Source organism: Solanum dulcamara, chromosome 1 (assembly GCF_947179165.1).
Source record: "Solanum dulcamara chromosome 1, daSolDulc1.2, whole genome shotgun sequence".
NCBI classification, from domain to species: Eukaryota; Viridiplantae; Streptophyta; class Magnoliopsida; order Solanales; family Solanaceae; genus Solanum; species Solanum dulcamara.
The window spans coordinates 84,666,494-84,693,511 of NC_077237.1; the positions used below are offsets into that span (position 1 = coordinate 84,666,494).

The 27,018-nt window shown below is 32.3% G+C and overlaps 4 protein-coding genes across 4 annotated transcripts; 2 read left to right on the top strand and 2 right to left on the bottom strand.

Moving 5' to 3' along the window:
* The first annotated feature begins 1,959 nt into the window (after window positions 1–1,959).
* Window positions 1,960–4,644, top strand: LOC129881264 (putative HVA22-like protein g). Its single transcript, XM_055955586.1, has 7 exons — window positions 1,960–1,975; window positions 2,570–2,610; window positions 2,713–2,811; window positions 2,898–2,954; window positions 3,035–3,098; window positions 3,204–3,407; window positions 3,930–4,644. Exons 1-7 carry the CDS (start codon window positions 1,964–1,966, stop codon window positions 4,383–4,385), a joined length of 933 nt encoding a protein of 310 aa, XP_055811561.1. The 5' UTR covers window positions 1,960–1,963; the 3' UTR covers window positions 4,386–4,644.
* Window positions 4,645–10,566: 5,922 nt separating this feature from the next.
* On the bottom strand, window positions 10,567–12,060 carry LOC129890127 (snakin-2-like). Its single transcript, XM_055965671.1, has 3 exons — window positions 11,936–12,060; window positions 11,779–11,833; window positions 10,567–11,010 (listed from the first exon to the last, which is right to left on the bottom strand). Exons 1-3 carry the CDS (start codon window positions 12,029–12,031, stop codon window positions 10,829–10,831), a joined length of 333 nt encoding a protein of 110 aa, XP_055821646.1. The 5' UTR covers window positions 12,032–12,060; the 3' UTR covers window positions 10,567–10,828.
* A 5,557-nt stretch (window positions 12,061–17,617) lies between these two features.
* LOC129890136 (uncharacterized) lies at window positions 17,618–19,420 on the top strand. Its single transcript, XM_055965682.1, has 4 exons — window positions 17,618–17,944; window positions 18,061–18,123; window positions 18,621–18,695; window positions 19,007–19,420. Exons 1-4 carry the CDS (start codon window positions 17,672–17,674, stop codon window positions 19,310–19,312), a joined length of 717 nt encoding a protein of 238 aa, XP_055821657.1. The 5' UTR covers window positions 17,618–17,671; the 3' UTR covers window positions 19,313–19,420.
* Window positions 19,421–22,397: 2,977 nt separating this feature from the next.
* On the bottom strand, window positions 22,398–26,233 carry LOC129881280 (tubulin beta chain-like). The gene is made up of 3 exons (XM_055955587.1): window positions 25,736–26,233; window positions 23,743–24,012; window positions 22,398–23,272 (listed from the first exon to the last, which is right to left on the bottom strand). The coding sequence occupies exons 1-3, from the start codon at window positions 26,139–26,141 to the stop codon at window positions 22,596–22,598; spliced, it is 1,353 nt and encodes a 450-aa protein (XP_055811562.1). The 5' UTR covers window positions 26,142–26,233; the 3' UTR covers window positions 22,398–22,595.
* Window positions 26,234–27,018: the final 785 nt, after the last annotated feature.

The window sequence follows — 27,018 nt, forward strand, 5'->3', positions numbered from 1 at the left end:
GGCAATAGGGATATTGCTTAGGCTCAAAGTCTTGTAATAGAGGTATTGCAAGCCGAGGGATGGATAGAGTTAGTGTCTAGTTACAATAAGTTGTAATAGACTACTTTGCTCTTGCATCATAGTGAGATTGGTTGAAAAATCCTGGGGAACAGGTCGTGATTGTTTCTCCCTTGAGTAAGGAGTTTTTCCGCGTAAAAGTCTTGTGTTGTTTACTACTGTATTTTACTTATTATCCTGTCTTAGCTAACCCCTGGTCCCATAGTATAGTGGACACATACATTCCAACAATAAATATGAAGAGATATTAATGTGGTGCAAAAGAGAAGTAATAAATACCAATAATTTAATCAGATTATCCTTTAATTAGTATTTTTTTTAAAAAATGTATGATAAGTAAAATGAACCTGAGGGAGTATACTACTTTGCTCTTCATATACTAGGATTTAGAGCCCAAGTTACAAATTTCAGTGAACATTGACATTTTATACACTTACTCCATAAATAATTTTATTGTCAAAAGCAACCCTAACCAATTTCAGATAAGTTGATTAGCCTAATGAGCAAAGTTGGAAATATTATAATACATGTTTGGTAAAAGATTTGATAGTATCCAAGAGTGATACTAACATTTCTCCAAATATGTTGTTCTTAGTGGATAAGGTACCAAAAGTCCTCCTTGTCTTCCATTCAAAGCTACAAACACATTGCAATTCTAGAGGTGTGTTTGGTATAAAGAAACAAAAAATATTTCTTAATAAATGAATAATTTTCTTAATTTATTTTCTAATATTTGATACATAATCAAGGAATATTATCTCAAAAATATTTATAGATAAACATTGAGGGGGGATATAGCTGGAGGGGGATGGGAAAAGAATCAACATAAAATGTCATTTATGAAACTCATTTTTTTCTACTTTCATTATATATGTCTTTTTTTTTTGTTTTTTAAGGAATTTAATTTGTTTTTTAAGAAAAAATACTCTTAAAAATATTTGATCAATTAAATATTATATTTTTTTGAATGACCAACCAAACATGAAGTATACTTCCCTACCAAACATGCTCTAAATTTTCATAGGAATTATTTGGTAGTTGATTAGAATTATACAAATATTAGTAATGCGAGTATTAATTATTCTATCTTTTATCTTTCATAAGATAATACATCAATTTCTTTATTAATTTATACAATATATTAGTTATGCGGGGTATCTAAATTGCAAACTAAATGACATATTAATTTTCAATACTAATAACTTACTTCCTAACTAACGATCAAACGTTATATAACTTGTACAGAAATCAATACATTAATAAGCTACAACTTTACTACCTGTCAAACGATCCCTTAGGAGTCGTTTGGAATGAGGCATAAGGTATAATAATTCTAGGAATAAAATACAGAATTATTTTATCCCGTGTTTGGAGTTCTGAGATTATTTATCCCATCATTTACACCTTAATGATGAGATAAATTATTCCATATAAATGGTAAAATAACTTATTCCAGAATAATTAATCCCGGGATAACTTGTTCCCGACTAAACGACCCCTTAAGTTTTGATGTTTTGGCCCACACTATTACCATGGACCTTCACACAACTAATCTCCGCTCGATCTCAAATAAAAATGCAAACCCCACTAAAGCTAATTAAAAATGATATCAAAGAATTAAATCAGATAAAATTTTAAAAAAACACAATCCAATTTGACCCCCCTCTTTCTCTTCGCCGCCGACTTCGCCACCGTTCGCCGGCGCCGGTAAATTTCTCAAACATCTCACAATCTCTCTGTTAAGCTACATTCTCTGCTTCAGTATTTATTAACTATCAATTTTGTAGTACAGATTTTTGTTTGAAGTGAATTGATTTTCATTTTTTAACTTTTAGCTCAATTTCTTAGTTCGCCAGAATTCACGAATTTCAATCTGTGCAGAAAATTTGAGTCTATGAAATGAGTGATGCAATGCAAGGTGATTTGCGGTATCTGAATAAGTAAATGTTTGTTTGACTTTGCTTGAGTGTGGTTCAGGACTAAGTTGTTGCATACTTATGTCTATGTAGTGATTTTTTAGCTCAATCAAAAGGGAAATGATTGGATGTTTGCTTTCCTGTGTTTGATGTGTAGTTTTCTTCTTTAATTTTAGGGCTCAATGTTAGTATCTTTTCTTTTGGGATGATAAGCTAATGAAGGGATATGTATGATCGTTGAATGGATTAAAATGCAAATTTATCCTTGTTAATTATGAAGTAGAAACAAAATACAATTTTATTGAATATTAGGATTGGAACAGATTGGGCCAAAATTAGAGTGGAATAGGATGCATATAGCCAACGCGAAAAGTTTTTGATTGAGGCGTTGTTATTGTTGTTGTTAGTTGTTACTTCATTGGTTCTGGCACAGAAAGTCCCAAAAGTAATGAAGTTCTTGGCACTTTCGGTATTCCTTTGTAATGTTAAGCTTAAACTGATTCTTCCTCATAAAATTCATTCCCCTATGTGTTGACCTCTATATGCTATCAATATGAGAGTTTGCTTAACAAGCACTGGCTTTTTTCCTGTTACAGGGATTCAAGATGATTGGATCTTTTCTCACCAGAGGGCTTGTGTGAGTTTGAAAATGTTCCATTATAAATGTTTAAGCACTAGTAGTCCTAGTTTTTCTATTGCTCAACACCCCTATTTGTGAGTTTTCCTTTTCCTCGTGCAGGATGATTTTTGGTTATGCTTTTCCTGCTTATGAGTGTTTTAAGACTGTAGAAATGAACAAACCTGATATTCAGGAACTTCGCTTCTGGTGTCAATATTGGTATATTGCAGCATTTGCTCTGTCGATCTCTTAAGTATCTTCTCGTTAATCTTGGCTGTAATTTCCCCATTCCTCCTATTTTTCAGGATCTTAGTTGCTCTATTGACAGTTTGTGAAAGGGTTGGCGATGCTTTTGTTTCATGGTAATCGTACGAAATTTTGGCTGTGTATATAAACTAGTGTTAAATCCATCTAGTGCTAACACTTTTGTTATGCTTTGAAGGGTTCCAATGTACAGTGAAGCTAAGTTGGCATTCATCATATATTTGTGGTGCCCCAAAACTAAGGTATTCCGCATAATATCCTCTCCTGTTTGAAAGAAAATTTAATCTTCGATTAGTTCCGGTGGCATCTTTTTCTAATTGTTTAATTTTCTCATAAAATTATTGCAGGGAACAACATATGTCTATGATTCCTTCTTTAAACCGGTAGTGTTAAAGCATGAAACCGAGATTGATCGTAATTTGTTGGAGTTGAGGACAAGAGCTGGAGATTTGGCGTTTCTGTACTGGCAGAACTCTTCTAGCTATGTGCAGACGAGGTTTTTTGATATATTGCAATTTATTGCTTCTCAGTCAACTCCTCGCCCAACTCAGGTTTTCATCAGTTTTTCAGAATTAATCTTGCTATCTCAATCATGCTCTCTCTTTGAGTCATGCTATTTCCCAAAATGGTGTTAGTTGCTTGACATCTGAACTCTTATTTTCATTAGGAGCACAAATTTGCTTGTCCAGTTATATAACAAATGGTTTTACTATTTATTAACTCATATGGCTTTACCTGAGATCTTTTTTTTTTTTCTTTCTAAATAGCACTTATGTGCTAGATATACTTACAAGTTGTTCCATTGTTTGGGGATTTGCAGAGTATATTGGGTTGTGTTCTAGTTCTTACAAGATTGCGGCTAATTAGTGCCTTTAGGGACTAATTCGTACTTAGAGATTGGAATTGAAGAATTATAATTTCAGGAGAAATTTTCTTGCCTATGCTTATTGCATGCATTTTGTCGCCTATTATCACGACTTCCCAGCTACAATCTTCTCTCCACAATTGTGTTACTGGAATTTAACTCCCATGTTATAGAGGGTCAATTTTGAGCTTTTTTCTTGAAATTGCAGCCACAAAAGCAAGGAAGTAGAGGCCGCCAACGCACTGTAACACCACCAAAACGCAGATCAGCTGCTCCAACAACAAAGGTACAGACTGAAAAACAAGCACCTCCTGCTTCTACCGTTTCTGCAAGTGAAAATGAAGCAGACACAAAGGAAAAAGTGAAGCCCTCACAACCATCTCCTGTGGCTACCCCTGCTTCTGCTGCTTCCTCCTTAAATGCACAAAAATCTACTCCAACTGAAGCCCTCGCTCAAATCACCAAAGCTTCGAGTCTAAGCAAAACTCAATTGTTGCAGATTGATCTAGTGCCTTCCTCAGACAATCAAAGTGCAAAACCTCTTGTCGATACAGTCATGGAGGACAATCAAAGTGTAAATCCTGTTGTTGATACAGTAATGGAGGAAGCAGTTCGAGTAACACGTGCCAGATCAAGGAGGACACGACTTGCACCCAATCCTTGACTTAGATGGTGGGTAAAAGGATGCATTCTAGGATGTTGAGTTCAATGTACATGTCAGATCTTCTTTCATTAATTATCTGAAGTTTTCCATGAATTTTGTTTGCATGGATTGAGAAATGAAGGGGTTGATCATGAGCCAATGAAACTTTGAGCTTCTTAGAGAGTTTCTGTAAAAGCAGATAGCCAGAACATATCGCGCTGTCCTTGGGATGGACTTAAAAAGATTTTAATGATAAACTGAAGTAAAACTCAGTTCTGAATGCCCTACTATTTTGTCACTCTTGCTTCTTTTCTCAAGTTTTTTGCTGTATGTATAACTTGGTTTTTCCTTGCTTCATTTGGGTTGAAGGCTTGTGCTGGACTAAGATATTTTACATAAAAAATATGTTGCTTTATAAGAAGTCTTCACTATGCAGCCATCCATATTCATGAACCACACCACAAATATTGAAGCACTCGTATGTAATGGAGCACATAGAAAGCTGGGATGGAGATTTGTACCTCAAATTATAGGGGTGGCATGGTAAGGTATGTTGCCATATTGAAAACTTTGGTTTGTTAATTTCGATTTTGATTTAAAAAAATACTATATTATTACCATACTAAATTAGTTAAGTATGATTCTGTCACGACCCAAAATGGGCCGTGAGTGGCACCCACACTTAACCTCCTAGGTGGGAGAACCAACAATACAAACCCCAACTAATAAATATAACAATAACGCGGAAGCTCAAATAAATACGTTTTCCCAAAACCTAAAAGTCATCACATGAAGGACATCTAAATTATAAAACTAAGTCTGGAAATATCAAACACCAGAATAAACAAATAACAAGATGTGTCCGAAAACTAAGACACCATGCCATAACCGAGAGAATTCATCATGAGCTAGAAGGATAGCTCACCCTGAAATCCGATGATCTTGACACTGACTAGAGCTGAGGTCGAGTCGAAGTCTGTGGAACACTCGCTGCACTCCACAAAATAAAACAAGAAAAGATACAAGTAGGGGTCAGTACAAGACAACATGTACTGAGTAGGTATCATTGACTGACTCAAAATAGAAATTAATATTCATAAAATAATAGTGAAAAATCAACAACACTTAACAGGTGGCAACCAATGAACAATTACATAACCAGTCAATAATATCAAGATCACACATAAGGACTCAAACCTCCACATCACACTCTTTTGAAATATGAGTTTTTGGAGATTGGGTAGTATTAAGTAATTTTAATTTATTTCTCTTTAATATTACCGTGCCGGAACGTGACACCCGATCCAAATATACCGTGTCGGAACGTGACACCCGATCCAAATATATCGTGTCGGAACGTGACACCCGATCCAAATATAATTAATTTATCATTGCTTATGATTACATTCCACTTCATTAACTATATTTCATCAAGCCTTCTTTATTCAAGACACCATTTTTGATAGGGCAAGTTCAAGATTATGGATTTCATGGCCTCGGGATTTTAGACCAATCACAACAACATATCAACCATCCAAACCACAACAATTAAATGTGTAGTAAACTTCACACATATTACTCAATGAATATCAATCACTATTAAGAGTCTATCTATGATATAGAATAAAAACCATAACCTACCTCAACCGAAGAACCGAAGTAAAGCAAGTTAATCCACCAATGTCCCTCCTTTCTTCAATGCCTCAGACCGTTTTTAATCTATCAAGTATATAATATTTATAAGTAAACTAGTCCGTAGACAGCAATATTATTTATATGTTTAACCTAGACCCCACAACTCATCCAAATCTATAATCAAATTCCTAAGTTTAGATACAACTAATATCTCAAGTCTCATATTCCTAAATCTTAAGAAAGGGTTAAGCCTTAATTTCTTCCAATATCATAAATTTGATGATATTCATATAACATCTTACACCTAATATTTAATTACCCATCTCAATATATCAAAACATAAATTAAAATATGATAATTGTAAGAATAATTTACTACAAAAATAAGAAGTGCGAAGGTGGACAAACTGCAGAACTGAGCCACAACCTATGTACACTATTTTCATTATAGCTAACTTTTTTTTTTTCATATTACCCCAATGTAGGAACGACAGGTAACATGATTTGGAAGTTCAGCTTTTCCATATTCATTACTCTTTTTCCCAATACTAAATGGACATTAAGTAATATACTATATATATATATATATATATATATATATATATATCCTATCCTAGCAGGTAATTCACAAAACAATTCATCACCTGAAACAAATTTTCTTAAGGAGGCCTTCGATTGCCTCTTCGTCCGCCTCCGCAGGTACACCCTTCTCTTCTCCTTTCTTTTCTAATTAAAATAATTATGTATTACAATTCATAAACCCTATTCTTTTATTTTAATAATTTGTATAGCGTATTAAATAAATTATTAACTTAATCCACTAAATAAATTAGTTATTTAAATTTACCCCTCAACTAAATAACCTCAGTTATCAATTAGTCCAAAGTACCTATTAAAAATTTATGGGGTGAGTCTTTTATGAAATAAAAAGCCCTAGTATTCAAAACGACCATTAAGGGTCGTTACAGATTCAATATTAATATTTTGTGGTATGATAAATCGATAGCTTTAATTTGTTTGACTTTGACTAATTACATATACTCATATATAGCAGAGAATTATAACTTCGGCTTTTCAAAAAAGGCCTAAATTATACATATAGAGATATTCAAATGAAAGTACAAATAATTTTCTTCGTTAATCAATTACACACATCTTTTTAATTCAAGATAAATCATCAAAGTTCCACGCCTAAATAATTAATTTGTAGTAATAATAATTTATATATTTGTTAGTATGATAATAACATATATGAATTGTATTGGTAACTATATACATTAGAGAAACAGAAATTTAGTAAAATCTCAAATTTTCATGTATATTAGTTAATAAATATTTTAAATTATGACAAATCGACTTTGTTTGGCCTCAAATTTTGTGGGTCCATCGCGACAACATATTGAACGATAATGGTGGCCTATACATGATTCATACCACCTTTTTTTTGGAGTTTATGAATTACAAAACAGGAATTTAGAAAAATTTTAATTTTTCGTGTATATTAGTCAATAGATTTTTTGGAATATAGCCGACTGACTCCATTTGGCCTCAAATTTATGGGTCCATCCGCGACAACCTAGTGAACGATAATGGTAGCCTATACAAGATCCATTCCACCTTTTTTTTTGGAGTTTATGGGTCACAAATAGGAATTTAGCAAATAGTCGTCCTACCTTGATATGAGTAAGGTCTGCGTACACTTTGCCCTCCCCAGATCCCACGTTGTGGGATTTCACTGGTTGTTGTTGTTGTAAATAGGAATTTAGCAAAATTTTGGTTTTCATTTGCATTAGTCCATGCATATTTTAGAATATGGTTGATTGACTCTGTTTGAGCTCAAATTTTGTAGATTCATCCACCACGACCTGGTGAATGATTGGAGTAGCCTATAGAGGATAAACACCACATTTTTAAAAGTTTATGGGTCACAAAATAGGGATTTAGCAAAATACTGATTTTTCACATATATTAATCAATGGATTTTTTGGAATACAAACGACCGACTCTTTTTGACTTCAAATTTATGGGTCCATCCACGACCACCCAATGAACTATAATTTCAAAAAATGAAAAAAATCGCTTAATTTCGCTTGTGCATCCCCTAAATGTGATGAATACATCGTGCATCATGCCGAGACTACACATACTGCTTCCCCTGTACTTACTAAGGGTCCTATAAAAGTTTCAAAAAAAAATTGACTGAAAGTCATATCACCAGAATATTCATATGCTAAAACACACAAAAATAAGAAAATTATCTAATTCCGCTTCTGTGACCCTAAATGCTATGAATACGTTGTAGATCGTGCGGAGGCTATATACACTTCTCCCTCGGGTACTTACGGAGGGTCCCATAAAGCTTTCAAAAAAAATTAATTAAAATTCATATCATCAAAATATTCATGGGCTAATACAGACGAAAAAAGACTTGTGCGGCGGCCCCTATATGCTATGAATACACCGTGGATCGTGTCGAAGCTACACGTACTGATCCTCCGAGTACTTACAAAGGGTTCCATAAAGGTTTCGAAAAAAATATTTATCAACAGTCATATCACCAAAATATTAATGGGCTAACACACATAAAAAATGATGAAATCGACTAATTCCGCTTGTGCAACCCTAATATGCTATGAATATGTCGTGAATCGTGTTGATTCTATACGTACTTCTCTCCCGAGTACTTATGGAGGGTCCCATAAAGGTTTCAGAAAAACATTGATCGAAAGTTATATTATTAAAATATTCATGGGCTAACATTCACTGGGTTGTTGTTGTTGTTATTCATGGGCTAATAGAAACGAAAAATGAAAAAATTGTCTAATTCCGCATGTGCGGCCCCTAAATGCTATGAATACACCTTAGATCATGTCGAGACTACACTTACTGATCCCCTGGATACTCTCGGGGAGCCTCATAAAGGTTTTGAAAAAAAAATTGTGGGTCCATCCACGATGACCTAGTAAACGATATTGGTAGCCTAAACACAATTCACACCACTTTTTCGGAGTTTATGGGTCACAAAATAGAAATTTAGAAAAATCTCAATTTTTCATGTGAATTAATTCAGACATCTTTTAGAATATGGCTGATTGACTGCGTTTGACCTCAAATTTTGTGGGTTCATTCGGGACGACCTAATGAACGATAATGGTATGCTAGCTAAACGGATCCACACCGCTCTTTTTGGAGTCTATGGGTCACAAATCACGAATTTAGCAAAGTCTTAATTTTTCGATGTATTAGTGTATGAATTTCTTGGAATATGGCCGATTGACTCCGTTTGACCTCAAATGTTGTGGGTCCATCTGCGACGATGACCTGGTAAACGATAATAATTCATTGGTATAATATTTGGTATTTATATATATATATATATATATATATATATATATATATATATTGAATACATACTGAATACAAAAAATACATACTAAATACTATATCAAATACTAAAATGTATCAAATATTTCGATTTCGATTTGGTAATTCGTTATCTACCATAGACGCACACCCCTACCTAAAAACTGAGGCTTTAGAGCTTTTTATTGGCATCGATCCATCTTATAATATTTAGTGATCTCTTCCTCTTCCTATGTTTGAGAAAAATCCTACTTTGCCTTTCAATAATCAGCTTGAGAAATCCTATTGAAGCTTATTCATATTTTCTTGAGACTTGAAGGACAAAAAAATGCTCAATTTTGTATATAGAGAGTTGATATATTAGGCATCACAAAACACCTCTAATATTTTTCGAGGAAAAAAAAATCATTCAATAATCATGCTAGTAAACTTCATGAATGTTTCAGTACGAGCATTATGTTTGCAATTTTTCACAAACTGCATGCTACATCAAATTCACTATTCAATCATCATAAATGTGACAACAACGACAACATTATACCTAATATATCCCACAAGTGAAGTGAAGTTTGAAAAAAATATGATGTATACAAATTTTATCTCTATTTTTGTGGAGTAGAGATGTGTTTTCAATAAATACCCTCGCTCGACAGAAAGAAAAAGAAAGAGAAGAAAAATTTGAAACAATATGACAACAACAACGAACCCAGTGTGATCCCACCATGTGGGGTCTGGGGAGGGTAGAGTGTACGCAGACCTAACCCCCACCTTAAAAGGTAGGGCGGCTGTTTCCGAAAGACCCTCGGCTTAAGAGAGAAGAAACAAGGGAAGAGAAACAAGGAAAAATTTGAAACAATATGATAGCCAAAAAAAATATGACAACAAAATAACAAGATGCAAAATAAATGAAACAATAGATAGTAAATACACATAAAAGAAAAAGATTATTTTACAATGCGATTACTAAATAATACTACTAATTATAAGAAGCATAGAGGAGACCACTCGTTGCATCTCTTACACAAAGCGCGACAACATTCGGCTAACTATTAACCTTCTTAACCTAATCCGCATTCCTTCTTATATAAGATCATGAACTCAGTAATTAAACTGAAGTTATGCCAAATCATGAGAAATGTGATAAAGGCAACGAATTCCCTTTTACAGGTAATTTATTCATATCACAAAAAGTAAGTAATAAGACGGTAGCAACTTGCCAAAGAAACATAATATGATACGTGCACAAAATAGGGACAAGATTACACGAATGACATTGATCATCATCTAGCGCATGCAATCATATATAGGTGAACATGGGGAAAAAAATCATAATTTTTTAAGTCGATAAAAATTAAGTATAATACATAAAGACCACCTTAAATTTAACGCGTTTTATTTAGATCCCCCCCCTAAACTACGTATACTTCTTAAAGTTTTTTTTTTATATACATATATTACTATATATATTTAGGGGCACTTGCGCTTGCCATGATGGGTGAGCATGTCATGGTAACAAGGGCAAAGCTCTTGGTTTCCAGAGGTGCCAGGAGGCACACAGTTACAACGAGCGCAGCAAGTCCCACAAGCTCTCAAGCACATTTTCTGCCTTGATGCTAGACGACATCTTCCCTCACATGCTGCTCCACAATCTGCAAAAATTTAAAGAGGACGAATTCAAAATTTTAAGCGTTCGTCTGCTCTTAGATTTTGACGTTAAATTTAAGTTTTTGAAGTTGCGATTTTTAAATTTAAAATTGTGTTTAAATAGGAGTTTGTGAGTAGAAGTGAAATTTTTCTCCAAAACTGGTCTAAAAATTTGAAAATATTTGAAGATTAGATTTTCAAATTAATTCTGATCAAATTTAAGGTCAAACAAATTAAAAAAAACAATCTGGTGCACGATGCACTAAAGGTCCCACTATGCGCAGGATCTGAAAAAGGACCCGACCACAAGAGTTATGGTGAAACGCTAAATAGCTAAGTTTGTGGAAATAGAATATTTGTGACCATGAGTTGGAAATTCGTAGAAAATACTATTATTATTTATTTATTTTTGAAAAATTCAAGGTTTATGCATTGAAAAAAACAATTCGATATGACATGATTTGTACATCTCAAAGATATTACGTAGACAGTCTATTGTAATAGAAACATTAGTAATTAATTTCACAGTTCGAGTTTGTAATCTATAAATCATACGAAAATAATTTTACAGTTACTTCAATAACTCCGTGACTAAAATTAGTCCTGGCCAAGAAGGGGATGCATGTTAAAATTAGCAGTTAATTTCACGCTCATTTGATACAACATGAAAATTGAATAATAGAGCTATAAGCTATATCAAACTTTTATTTAAATCATAAATAAAAGTTGATGGTTAAAAATATATACACTTCAGGAGGGAATAATTAAATTACCTAATGTAGGGATGTAAGTAGGGGTGTAAGCACCCTCTGGTGCAGCCGTATTCACCTGAATTAATCATCAAATCTCATTAGCTATACGTTTTATATTAAACGATGAATTTCGTAGCTAATTTTTTTCCAATAGCAAATACTAAAAATTTAAAAATACCACTTGGTTGTTATCATCATCATCAGCTTCCACAAGACGAACAACAAATAGAGAAATTAAAACCATAGTAATAAGAAGAAATTTGGAGATTGACATGGCTATCGTACACCTCTTAAAAATAAACCTTTGCACTATAGTTTTTTAAAAGTTTTAAACTAAAGTACACTTCATATAAATAGACTTGAAAAAAGAAAAAATTAAAGTGAGTAACAGCTGTAAACAGCTAGAACTAATTGAAATTATATTTCTTATTCCATTCTTTGACGTGTAAGTAAGTAAGTAATCTAAATAACTTTTATTCTTCACTATTTGGACCCAAATTCCAAAATATTTTCACAAGTTATTTTTAGCTCAAGTTTTGGAGAAGTTTCATCATGCGTTTGATCATAATTTTTTAAAAAAATATTTGATTATTTCAAAAAATATTATTTTATACTCATAAGTTCTAAAAATTATTTAAAATATCCATAAGTTTGTGTTATCATTTTATAATAAACATGTTCCGTTAAAAAAAATCTTATAACATAATTGATAATAACAATAACAAAATAACAATGTAGGCAAGAGCAATACATTAATCAAATTAAAAACAATATGATCATTCTTTATAGATATAGTAGAAAAGAATAGTCCGACTATTTATTAATAGATAGAGATATTATTTAATGGTGTTGGTTGACCACATTAATAGAATAAGTTGGTAGATAAATATTAGTTGGAATTAATAAATTATGAATTGTTTTATAAAATATAAAAGTTTGAGCTAATTTTTAAATTTTTAAAACTTTCTAAGTTTCCGAGTTTTAGTTTTTTCCTAAAACTTGAGAACTTGAGATATTTATTAAGTAATGACAAATTATATAGTCAAATACTTATTTCCAAATTTTTAATTTTTTTTTAAAAAAAAAAACAATTTGGAGCCAACCGACACCTAAAATATGAGTGTTTTAATACGACTTTATCCTTTTAAGAAATTAATAATCTATTTAAGTAAATTCATAGAATTTAAATTTTAAAGAATTCGGCAACATCAACAGCAAATAGGGGCAAAAAGACAAAAGTCGCAGTAATATATATCTACAATATGAAGTTTATCCAATGTGTGTATTTTAAGGATATGCCAAAACAAATTAGAATTTTTATTTTTTCATAATCTAGTAATATTAAGTTGCTGCTTGGTCATAAATTTTGAAGTTAAAATATAAAAAATTGAGTTTGTGAAATTGTATTTGGATATACTTTTTATTTGAAAATATTTTAAAGTTTTGTGAGCGGAAATTCTAAAATTCAAAAATTGATTTTTTGGGGAACTTTAAAATATATTTGAAGATTAGATTTTTAAAAAATTTATTCAAATTTTATGATCAAACAAATATTTAAAGATAATTTTTTTAAATTTCATTCAAAATTTATGATCAAACACTAATTTAATTAGCTTTTCTAGTCGTCTCCTCTTTATCTATTGTCGTACTCCCTTCGTTCTATATTTGTTATCACCGTTACTAAAAATATTTATATCAATTTACTTGTTATTTTATAAAATTAAGATAAAATTAATTATTTTTAATTTTACTTAGTACTAACTATTTTTAAATCATAATTATTTCCGATTTAGCTTAATTTAGTTTTTAAAAATAAATTATAATTTATTGAAGAGATACAACTTACAAGAATAAAGTAATAAAATTATATTAATGTATAACTTTTTATGGGACGTGCAAAAATAAATATAACGACTAATATAAGACGGAAAGAGTAGAATTAGAAATAAATACAAATTTTCCGTGAAACTCGTGTCTTGATTTTATTATTTTATTTTTCTGCAAAGTCGTGTCTGATTTGAACTTAATTAAAATTTAAAACTTCTTTCGTTCCAACTCCTAACTCCCAACAAATAGAAAGATGAATCACGATATGGGAACTTGAACTTTGTTAGATGTAAAAATATTATTATCTCATTTGTCTTGTACTCCTTTCGTTTATTAAAAATAGTTATTCAAATTTACTTCTTTAGCTTAAAAGTTAAAAAAATATTTATTGTTTTTTATTATTAATTACTATTTATTCTTCAATATTTAGATAATTTACAATAAATAAAAGTGATATAGTAAAATTATTTTTTTATCTTATTAGTTTTAAATGTGTACATCAAATTAAACATAAACAAATAAAGATAGATAGAAAAGTAATTTCGATCAACTTCCATTTTTTATTGGACTAAATCAATTCAAAAATATTGTTATTATAACATAATATGTTCTTTTTTTAAAATCAAATTCACACAAATTTATTAATAGTTATTGAGGTAGCCCTGAGGCGAATTTATGTGTTAATTTTGGGTCACGAAAATTCGTGGTCTTCAAACTAAATTCGATATATTACTTGTATAATTCTAAAAGAATATATTAAATATTAAATATTAACGAAAGAAACTCATTCTTAAAGTGACTAGATGGTTCATTGGTCTGAGGGCTTGTTTTCAACATCATGGTCTTTGATTTAAACCTAGTCAATAGCATAGTTTGCCCATTAATTTTTATTTTTTTAAAGAAAAATCGGTGGGCTCCGGTATAACATTCTTTTTTGCTCGCCAAGTTGTTGTCGCTATAAATTTTTTGGGAAAAGGCCCAAATATACATACCTCTTAACTTTTCATTTAGTGTTGATGTACCACTTGTAACAAAGTGGCTCACATATACCTCTGTCATTATAAAAATAGCTCATATATATTATACATCTACCGTTACAAAAGTCGCTCATATATACTTCTATCATCACAAAAATAGCTCACATAAACATTATAAATTATGTAGGGGTATATAATATATTTGATTTTTTTCACACGTAAATTATCATTTGACTTATTTAATTATCATTATTTGAGTTTCTTCTTCTTATTTCATTATTTAGTGTAAAAATAAGAGAAATAAAAAGAAAGAAGAGTGAATCAAAAAAGAGAAAAACGTAACAAAAAATGATAAAACAATTTTTTGCGGCTATATGGTAATTTAAACAATTTTTGGGGCTATATTGAAATTTAGTTTTTGTATCTATAAAAAAAGTTGGAGCATTTATAATAAATTTTACAATAAAATTAGTGAGAAAAATAAATTTGAAAATCAAAACAATAAATCCAAACTACTCGTTGAATAAAAAAATTCTAAGAAAAAACATGTGAGAAAGATCAAATATATCCCTGTATGAATTATTTTTTTAATATTAATTTTTGCAATTTTATTAAAGAAAAAAGGTATATGTGAGTCATTTGTGTAATAATATAGATATATATGAGCCACTTTCATAACGAGGGGTATATCAGCTCTAAGTGACAAAAATTGAGAGGTATATCATATCCTTTTTCTTGAAATTTTAGATCTTATCGTTAAAATAATAATGCACCCATATTTTTGAAATCCTAAATTTGCCTCTGAGACAGCCCACACTCTCCTTCTCTTCACAATTTGTCTCCACCTTAGAAATGTGTTTTTTTTGGTTAATCACGATTATATATATAAATTTGGAGGATTAAAAAAATGGGTAAGGTACTTTTTAAAGTAGCGTGATACTTTTAAAATTAAAAGTTGCGTTTTAGAATATTTTTTATTTCAGTTTATTAACGAAAACAGTAAACATGCATCATTTGTTAAACCAAAAGGATATATATATATATATACACCACATATTTAACTAGGGATATATTTGCCCATTTTTCCTATCCTTATATATGTATTTGTGTGTTTACAAATCCTAGCTTTCACTATCCACCGTCCAACTTCACTCGTTCATTGTCATTGGAGTTTATCAACATTTTAGTTGCCCACTGGAAAATCAATGTTGCTTCATCGGAGATCATCATACATATAACATACACTTTATATATCCTTTACATACCATTGGCCAATATTATATTGTGCACGTAAAATTTAAAACACATACATTAGATCTAGTTGAACACATATGCTTCCCGTTTCTATTTTGACAATACGAATAATATATACATATACACATAAAGTTAGCTATACACACATTCAATTTTTGCCTTAAAAACACATGCATACTATAATTGGTCAAACATACATACAGTTATAATCACATAATACATCCACCTGATTTCAATTAGAATTAAATTTTGTATGCGTGCCAATACAGTACACCTATCTACATTATTATTTTTTTAAAAAAAGGCACTATGTTTTGCAAAAGCCAGACTAATGGCCAGGGGCGGAAGGGCTATCCAACGACACCCCTTCGTCAGAAAATTACGTTGTATATATATATATCAAAATTTAGTTTAATGAATATATATATATATATATATATATATAAGTGTTGACACCTTTTGACACAAGTTGAAACTTTAGTATAGTGGTTGAAATGGAGGCTAGCCTCTAGAGTCCTGGGTGATAAGAAGGTACCGCCTAAACTTAAAGGTAAGTTCTACAAAATGGTTGTTAGACCAGCGTTGTTATATGGAGTGGAGTGTTGGCGAGTAAAGAACTCTCATGTTCAGAAGATGCATGTTGCGGAGATGAGAATGCTAAGATAGATGTGTGGACACACTAGGAGTGATAAGATCAGGAATGAGGTTATTTGGGAGAAGGTGAGAGTGGCATCCGTGGTCGACAACACGAGAGAAGCGAGACTGAGATGGTTTGGACATGTGCAGTGGAAGGGTGTCGACGCCCTAGTTAGGAGGTGCGAGTGGTTGGATTTGGGGGTAATGCGGAGGGGTAAAGGTAGACCGAAAAAGTATTGGAGAGAGGTGATTAGAGAAGATATGGTGGTACTCCATATCACCGAGGACATGACCTTAGATAGAAACGAGTGGAGGTCGCGGATTAGGGTAGAAGGCTAGTAGGGATAGAATGGTGTCTTACCGTGTGTCGGTTTAGGGTGGTCGTATGTCTAGGCGTGCCTTTATAGTTGTGTTGCTATTGCCTTTGATTATTGCAGTATTTTGCTATAGTTATTATTCATGTCTTGTAAATTTTGCATTGCATTTTATTTTTATTTCTATTTTTACTATTTATTTATTTATTATTATTTTTTCTTTTTTCTTTTTTCTTTATGCTATATATCTTATTTTTTTCTTTCGTACTTGAAATTGTGTCTTTCGAGCCGAGGGTCTTTTGAAAACAGTCTCTCTATGTCTATAAGGTAGTGATAAGGTCTGCGTACATCCTACCATCCTCAGACCCCACTTGTGAAATTCCACTGGGTTGCTATTGTTGTTGTTAATGAGTTGCAAAAATTACTTGAGGTTGTGTGTTCTATCCTTGATAACAACATATATATTTTTACTTTATATTTTGACACCCCTTAATAAAAATTCTGATTTCTCCACTGATAATGACACTTATGAAATTTTCCCTAATCCTAATTCGTATATAGGACTAATAATAATAATAATAATAATAGTAGTAGTTGTACTAGTAGTAGTAGTAATACTAATACTAATAGTAATAGTAGTAGTAGTAATAGTAAGTAGTAGTAGTAATAGTAATAGTAATAGTAGTATTAGTAGTAATAATAATTGTAATAATAATAATAATAATAAACAACCTCTAACTCTTACAGGAGAAGGAGAAATAAGAAATAAATCGGAAAAAAAAAGTTACCTAAAAATCTTTATATTAAGCAGCTTGATTTCGTTCTTTTTTTTTAAGTAAAAAAATTGTTTCATATATTTTCAATCAAAATCATAAAGCAAAATTTCAAAAAAAAAAAAAGGGAAGAATGATACAGAATTCTGCTTCATTCGATGAAGATGAAATCGAAGTGTCCAATATTCTGCTGAATCTAAAAGACCTAATTGAAGAATCGGAGTCTCGTTCTAAAAGGAGAAGATGTGATAGAAATTTAGGTTTTAATTCACCGTCGCCTAATTTCGTCCAGAGGAATTCTCAAGTTGAAGAAGATGAAAGTGGTGATGTTGAAATTGAGCCTAAATTTGCTAAATTAAAATTAGAGAAAACAAACCCAAATCAAATAAGTAGAAGTAAAGCAAAGGTACTGAAAAATAGTAAATTTTACACTTTTTCAATTCTTTCTTCTTGCAAAATTTCGTTTATATGTAGTAAGAAAATTCTTCCGATTTTGACAAGTATTAATCTTGCCTATTGCAGACAAGAGAGGAGTTGACGTGTAATATAGAGAAGTTGACTCAATGCAGAGAATTGCTAAGAGGGGTGAGTGACTTTATGAATTATTTAACAAATATTCCGTTTTTATTTTCCAAAAATCATCTTCTCTTTTGGGAGCTTTAAAGTGTGTTATTTATAGATTACGAGTTTGAGTGGTTAGTCAACAATATTTACATTAAAAGTAGATTATGTCTATATCATACTCTTTGGGGTGTAGTCTTTCTCCGAACCTTGCTAATACGAAATGCTTAGTTCATCGGATTACTCTTTTTTATCCTGTTTTTTTACTGAAGAGGAGGTCTGGGACAATAATAAAATTATCTCTGTGTGACGTACAGATCACATGCTTAAGCAATAAAAACAATCATTAATACTTACATTAGAGTAGGTTGTGTCTCATCACACCCCTTAAACTGTGTCCCTTCCCCAAACCCTAGTAATATGTATTGCTTAGTTCATAGATTTACTCTTTTTTTTGTCCTGTGTTTACTCCCTCTTTTTTCCTTTTGTCTAAAACTTTTTTTTTTGCTGGAATTTTGTAGGAGTTGAAGAAGGTACAAAGTTATTACAACAACCAAAAAGCTTATAATCTTGAGTTAAAAGCAATTAGAGAAAAGGTAACTAATGAAATCCCCCATATCACTATCAATTGTTTTAATTTTGTATAGTACTTCCTCTTTTTATGGTGGGACAAAAAAAATGTTCACTTAAAAGGACTCGTCTTGTCATGAAAATTATTCATTTTTCTTTAGCATAATTTTTTATTTTTTATTTTGAAAATCAATATTTGATCATGTAAATTCTAAATTCCGTTTGAAGTTGTATTTCAAATTCGGTAAATAGCTTATAGCATGTTTTTCATCTCACTTTTTACTTTTAAAATTATTTTTAAGTACATTTAAATACGAACATTATTTCAAAATTACAGGTAATGACGCACTTGAACGGACAAGAAGCAGAGACCAGCCATATGTTACAGTACCCAATGGGCTCCTCATCTGCTTATGGATTAGGCTCTGTGAACCATACAGGCTCAATAGGAATTCAGTACCCAATGGGCCAACTTCCACAAGCAAAGCCCATGTTCTCATCTGCTAATGGACTGGGCTTTGTGAACTATACAGGCCCAGTAGTAGGTATTCCTAATCACACAGTGTCTCCGTTTGAGCATAACAGAGACATTGCTGAAAGAAAGCCCCAATATACAGAAGCTAGGAGGAAGAGGAGGATATGATTAGAAAAGAAATTAAAATATCATCTGGTTTTATAAGACCACCAAAGAGATAGATAATTAGATTTTGTGTAATTCATTTTAATTCTTTTATTATTATTATTATTATTATTATTACTATTTCTTTGAAAATTTTCAGTTATCTCATGACAAGACTTGAGATTGACATTACATCTCACTAGTGAAACGACAAGATTTGGTAGAATTATTTGATGAGGAATTAGAATATATTGGCCCAAGTGGTTGGGAAAATTGTAAATGAGGTTATTTTTTTGTAATGAAGTTTGGTTCACACATCACTACAAGAAATCCGCCTTTTTGTGGCGACGAAAGTCATCACAATGTCCCCAAAGTCGCCACTAAGCTTTATAGCAGTGACAACTGCAGCGTAGCTAGTACTTCCATAACTAAAGGTTATTTGTGACGATAACAGGGAGTCGTCACAATAAATACGCATTTGTGGTGACATTTATCCCCACCAAAGGTAAATAAATATACCAAAAAAAAAAAATTTACAACCCACATAGCCAAGTCGCCACTGAAATAAACTTCTACTGCCACAAAAGCTCGATCTAAACAGTGACAACATTTATCTTGCCGCTATAAGTATATATTAGTGGCAATTCTTGTCACTACAATACTGATAACTATTAGTGGCAACACTATCTTGTTGCCGAAAAATAATTTTAGTTGGCAAAAATAGTCGCCACAAACCTCCTATACCATTTGTGGTAACTTTCATCTAGCTACTGAAGAACAACTTTGACAATACTCTACGGAGAAATTAAAGTCACAGAAAAATTGTCAAAGAATAATTGCCAAGAAATAAGAAAGGAGAAGAACTATTTAGAAGGAGCAAGAGAAAGCACCTGTTGCATTTTAGTCCTGATAGCGGTCATTTGTTCTTGGAACATCCTTGTCTACTTCTCCCTTCATGTGTTCAGGCTCCTCTTCCAAAAAAAAATTCAAATCCTGTTCCACAGTTTTTTTAAAATTGGCAGCCATTTGTTTGCGTTCTTCTTGCAACGTCTGGTCCATATCGTCTTGCATCTCTTGATGCATATTTTCCATTGTCAAACACACTGACCTCTATGTCTACCTGTTGTATTTGAATCTTTCTAGGAGTTTCTTTCCATATCCTTTTCCCAAGCATTGCCCCATCTGTCGCCAAGAACCGAGGAAAAAATCTCATCTCTAGTCGTGGGATGCTCGATCCCCTTCAGATTGTTGTTCAACAACAAGTTGCTGTGAGAGCCACTTGTTGATAAGAAAATAATAATGGTGATAACAGAATAATAATTATGCTACAGGAGCTACCAAAGAAAAATCCAACAAACTTCAATTCTTAGACACTTGAGAGTATAGATTCTTGACCAAGTTGGATCTGTTTTACTACTGTAAATGCTAACAAAAAATGATGCTAGTCTTTTGCTACTTATTCAAAATCTTTCCATGTTGATCAAAAAAGAAAAATGATGATAACATATTAATAGCTATGATATGGGAGCTACCAAAGAAAAATCCAACAGAAATCCTCTAACAAATTCAAAATGTTTCAGCAAACAAAGGGTGCAAAAGCTTTCTAGTATACTTCAAAAACCCAAAATGCACCAGTTTGGGGAGTGAACTAACCTGCACCAGTTTCAGCCTCTAGGGAGGGGAGTATACTTTCTTCTAGATTTCTTGATGATTGTGTCTCTAGGGATGTTCTTTGGCAAGGGTTGCTTGATATTTGTTTTGTTTGTAGAGGTCCATGACTTTGGATAGATGATTGTCCTGTCTCTAAATAAACCTCGGTAACTTCTATTAGTTGTATTTGTGGCCATGACGTTGTTTCAGAACTTCCATGACCTCGAAAATTAAACTAATGAGGGGTTGCAGATTAAACTATGCTATGCAGTAGAATAAATGAAACCAAGAGTAAACCGATTAACATATAGAACAGTTAATTATGACTTCCACATTTGATTATTGTTTAAATAGTTCTTTCCTCGAGATGTGACAATCAATCAAAGACAAAGTAAAAAGTGGCTCGATCAATCTGAGTAGCGTCTTAATAAAAACCTAAATATAACCTCACAGACAAACAACAACAACATACCCAGTGAAATCTCACAAGTGGAGTACAGGGATGGTAGAGAGTCTGTTTCCGAAAGACCCTCTGCTCAAGTGAAGAAGTAGGAGACAGTGAAAAAAGATAGTAATTAACAAGGAAACGGTGCGAAGTCTACCAGAAGGGAGCAAAGACAACAACAGAATAGTGGCAACATTAGCAGAATAGGTTCAAGAATGCCTCAGGTGAAATGAGTTGTTTCCCAGATGACAACTATTGAATCACTGACCCTTTCACTAATTTGAACCTAAAATTAAGTTCTTTTCTATGCATAAATCATTGAATTCAAGATATCCTATTCCTACAGATTTTCAAGTGGAATAAAGAAATTACATGTGAAATCTGAAAAATACATATATCAAGAAAGGGATTTGACCACACACATAATGGAGCACATACTTTAGAGTACATTACTAGTGAGAAATTGAAGATTTTTCAGCAAACAGGAACCCCATCCTATACATTTTCAAGTGGGTTAAAGAAATTGCATGTGAAATCTGAAATATATATATATATATATATATATATATATATATATATATATATATACCCCGGAATGGAATTTGAACAATACCTGATGGAGAACATAAGGCGATTCTGTACCCAAGAAAATTTGAATTCGTACTTATCACTCCAACAAAAACCTTGTTGGTAATGCTCCTTTAGCTTTGAGCATAGAGAAATGTATACAACAAAGAGCAAAGGGGAACATGTGCAGCAAAGAGAAAAGACTAAAGACCAAGTACAACTTTTGTTTTCTCTATTTTTAATTTAACTAGAACATTCTAATTATTTTATTTTCTTTTTTAAATTTGAAATTAAAATAACTAGATTAATATTACGGGCGACAAAAAGATTTCTATACATAAATTACTCTTATGTGGTCAATTAAATAATGTATTATCTTATGCATAATTTTATGTTTGGAAGTTCACATAGCCACATGATTGGACAGAATACAAGTTTAGTTTTTCATAATTTTCAGGTGTTGCTATGATGCAATCATATTCAAATCATTATATAACTTTCAATTTTCATTCACAAAAGAACAAATAAACAAAGAGTTCATCTAATATACAATAATAAAGCTAAAAAAAAAAACATAAGCAATAACAAATCCACAAGCAGAAAATAAACAAAGCAGTAGTAATACTAAAATTTCACAAGTCATTATTAGACTTCATAATGCTCCTCAACATGCTCATCAAAATCTTCCTCATCCTCAGCAGTAGCATCCTGGTACTGCTGGTATTCTGCAACCAAATCATTCATATTGCTCTCAGCTTCAGTAAACTCCATTTCATCCATTCCCTCTCCAGTGTACCAATGAAGAAACGCCTTTCGCCTAAACATGGCCGTGAACTGCTCGCTCACTCTCCTAAACATTTCTTGAATGGAAGTCGAATTGCCAATAAATGTTGATGCCATCTTTAGCCCAGTTGGTGGAATATCACACACACTAGACTTCACATTGTTAGGGATCCACTCGACAAAGTAGGATGAGTTCTTGTTCTGGACATTGATCATTTGCTCATCTACTTCTTTAGTGCTCATTTTCCCCCTGAACATAGCAGATGCTGTTAAGTAACGCCCATGACGAGGGTCAGCTGCACACATCATATTCTTGGCATCCCACATTTGTTGTGTAAGTTCTGGAACTGTGAGGGAACTGTATTGCTGTGATCCACGAGATGTCAGTGGTGCAAATCCCACCATGAAGAAATGAAGACGTGGGAAAGGGATTAAATTCACTGCCAATTTTCTTAAGTCTGAGTTCAGCTGGCCGGGAAATCTCAGACAGCATGTAACACCACTCATTGTTGCAGATATCAAATGGTTCAGGTCACCAACTGCAAACAAAAAGGATATGATTTAACATATGCATACTTCGCATGAAAATCGCACTACTCTATCCATATCAAACTATCACTTTATATAAGGTTGTTTAACTGAACTCGAAGTTTTAACATCAATGAATTCAGGATTTAGAATTAGTAGGTTCCATCTTTCCTTGCCCTTTATATAATATAGTTCAAGCTAAATGCAGTGGACTCTATTAAACTTAAGCATGTCGTGTAGATCCGGTACTTTATTTTAAATGTTAGTTAATTTGTGCACTGTATTAGTGGTAATGCAAGAAAAGTTTAGAATAACAGCAATAAACTTAGTTTGATAGAAAGGATATCATATAAAAACTTAAAGACTTTGCTTTGAAGGTTAAATATAATAATATTATTCTAGGAATGATGAGACACATTTAGAACGTTCTAAAATGAAAAGAGTATGATCATATAAGTTAATATCAAAGAGAGAAACTTACAGCTTGGATTAGTGAGCTTCAGAGTCCTGAGACAGATATCATAGAGGGCTTCATTGTCAAGGACCATACATTCATCAGCATTCTCAACTAATTGGTGCACTGAGAGTGTAGCATTGTATGGTTCAACAACAGTGTCAGAAACCTTTGGAGATGGAAAAACAGAGAAGGTGAGCATCATTCTGTCTGGATACTCTTCCCTTATCTTTGAAATTAAGAGGGTTCCCATGCCGGATCCAGTACCTCCTCCGAGTGAGTGACAAACCTGAAATCCTGGATCATAAAACAAAATACAAAGATTGTAAATAAATAAATAAACAGAGGCCTAATTCAGAATATGGATAAAAACAAACCTTCTAAAATTCATTTATGTCCAAAGACTCAGAAAAGATTTAAGTATTTGTGGGAATCCCCCCCAAAATGGATAAAAGTGTAAAGTGTGGTCCATGTGAGAGTTTGTGGGAAGTGACCCTATTCTTTTGGCCCATTATAGAATTGGTTTAGTTAGGTAGTGGTACATATTACCCCAGAAAGCTAAATATTATTGGTCTGATTGTGTTATTGCGCGGGTTTTTTTCAAAAATAACCAATCTATCCATTATAAGCATGTTTGTTTCACCACAAAACATCATGTTAAAAAAATAGGTGTTACGTGAGATCTAGAAACATTGTTTCAGAATTTTTGAAGCATTGGAGAATTCTCGTTCTACAAATCATAGTCGTCCATATCTTAAGAAAATCATGGATCAGTGTATGGTTTTTCTGATATAACATTCTAATCCTTTACTATAAATTTTGAGAAAAAGCACTAGACAGTAAGATCTTTTGATAAATATCGAAAGTAGAAAAGACAAGGTGATAGAATTCGACTTCCCAGCATTAATCCAGATTGTTTACTGAAAGAAAAAAAGCAGGAGAGTGGGTAACTTATGCATCATGTGACTGTACGAGTCCAATTAATTATAGATGCAAGATAGAAACAATGAAAGCTTTCATATTCTTTACAATGTACAGAGGTCCTTTAAATACAAGCAAAGACCAACAATAACTTCTATATTATTGGAGGAGTATTCCTAGTGGACTCTTAATAGTAGACGTGCAATACTAATCCTATGAGCAGTAGATAACTAACTAACAATACCGAATCTGCACAAGTAAAGGAAGTGCAGTAACACTACAACTGAATATGCACAATTACAGGAAGTTATGCGCCAATATTAATAAGCACAAATTCCTGAAGGTGATTTATCTGCTATTACAATAGAATAAGAGGCCAGTAATGTTCATGATTTGATAATAAGTACTCCAAATGATTGCATAACCATTACATATCTGAACAGGCACATTTGATCCTATGTGATACTAAAATATATGTTTTTTTAAACATGGAGCTGCATCCCCCTTAGAAAAGTGATTTTTTCTTCTCTTTTTCTTTTAACAAAAAGAAATTATATTTTGGGAGGTGGATCGGTGTGAGTTACAAAAGCTAACAATAGTTTTCTTTCTACGAATATTAATTCAGTTCATAAGAGGGTAAATGCATCCTCCCTTCCCCTCCTCCCCCATCCCAAAACCTCTTTTCATATATCATAATTCCAGCTCTTTTTTTGGATGTATCTCATCATAGATCATAATTATGAAATTGTGTCCCCACAACTTGTTGATATGTATTGTATAAAATGTTTTGTATATTTTTTAAACTACATATCTAATTATATATCGTATATCTACAAACGTAGATTAACGGAGATAGTACTACTTTATACGATTGCATGCGTTCATTCATGCGTCACACGACAAAAGATCAATAGATCAATTCAAGGAACTGTAGCCATTACAACATGAAAGCATATTTATATGCATTACATCTATCATTTTCGGCAGGTGATTTTTCTCCATGACATAACGTCATTATTCGAATAATTGCAACTTATAGCATTTTTCGAATATCTAAACTGAACAGAGGAAGTAAATTTTTTCAAAAAAAATTGCAAACCTTGCATGCAGTCACAATTCTCAGCCTCTTTACGAACAACATCGAGAACAGAATCAATCAACTCAGCACCTTCAGTATAATGTCCTTTGGCCCAATTATTTCCGGCACCAGATTGTCCAAAAACAAAGTTATCAGGGCGAAATATTTGTCCATAAGGACCAGATCTAATACTATCCATAGTACCGGGTTCGAGATCCATAAGAACAGCCCTAGGTACATAACGACCAGCAGTAGCCTCATTGAAATACACATTAATCCGTTCGAGTTGTAGATCAGATGCATCTGCGTTACCAGCATTGTAACGTCCCGTTGGATCAATGCCGTGTTCATCACATATAACTTCCCAGAATTTTGAACCGATTTGGTTCCCGCATTGGCCTCCTTGAATGTGTAAGATTTCTCTCATTTTTTATTTGGAGAATGAAAATGGAAACAAAATTGAAACAGAAATAAGGAGAATATTATGACAGGAGAAAGGGAGAAATGGGGCAACGTGAAGAGGAGTTGCGGGGCAAGAATACGGACAAATTAAAATCGCTGGCCCGATAGATGGGGACAAAGTTCCACGTGGCCACCGTCAAATAAGGACTTTTTTATTATTATTTATATTTTTCTTATTGAATATACAATTTCTGATTATATTTTTAAAAAAAAAAAGAGTTTTTCCAGAAATAGTATCTATCCAGGTGCGGATCTACGTAGATCATTTGAGGGGTCTCGATTGAAAATCTATATATACATGTATATTTATATATATATATATTTATAAGAAAAATATAAATATTAAATGTGACATCCATGAGCCTTGTGGTACCAATGGTTAAAACTTAGATTTACCACCATTCGGATGCAAGTTTGAGCCCTGCTGTACATCGTGAATAAGTAGATTAGAACTCTAGACTTCTTGTAATTAAAAGCTTAACTAAATCAATAGAACAAGTCTAAATTTTATATGAAAATTTGCTAATAAATATTTATCCGCCTCTGTATCTTCCCTATTACATTTTTCAAGACATTGTATTTAATATATCAAAGGGTGATATGGTAAAATTAGTCTTCTATTTATAGTTTCTTAGGAATTGTGCGAAGTCGATAGTGGACAAATATTGTTGGAGGAGAGAGTATCAAATGAAATTGCAACTACATATGAACTTGAGTTAATTCATTTCCTTCTATTTATTGCCCTCTTAAAGATGTAAAAAATAAATAAAATGGATTCAACATTCGAGTCAAATTGAAGAATTTCAACGCTCATGCTGTTTGAAAGAGATTTTATTTGTAAT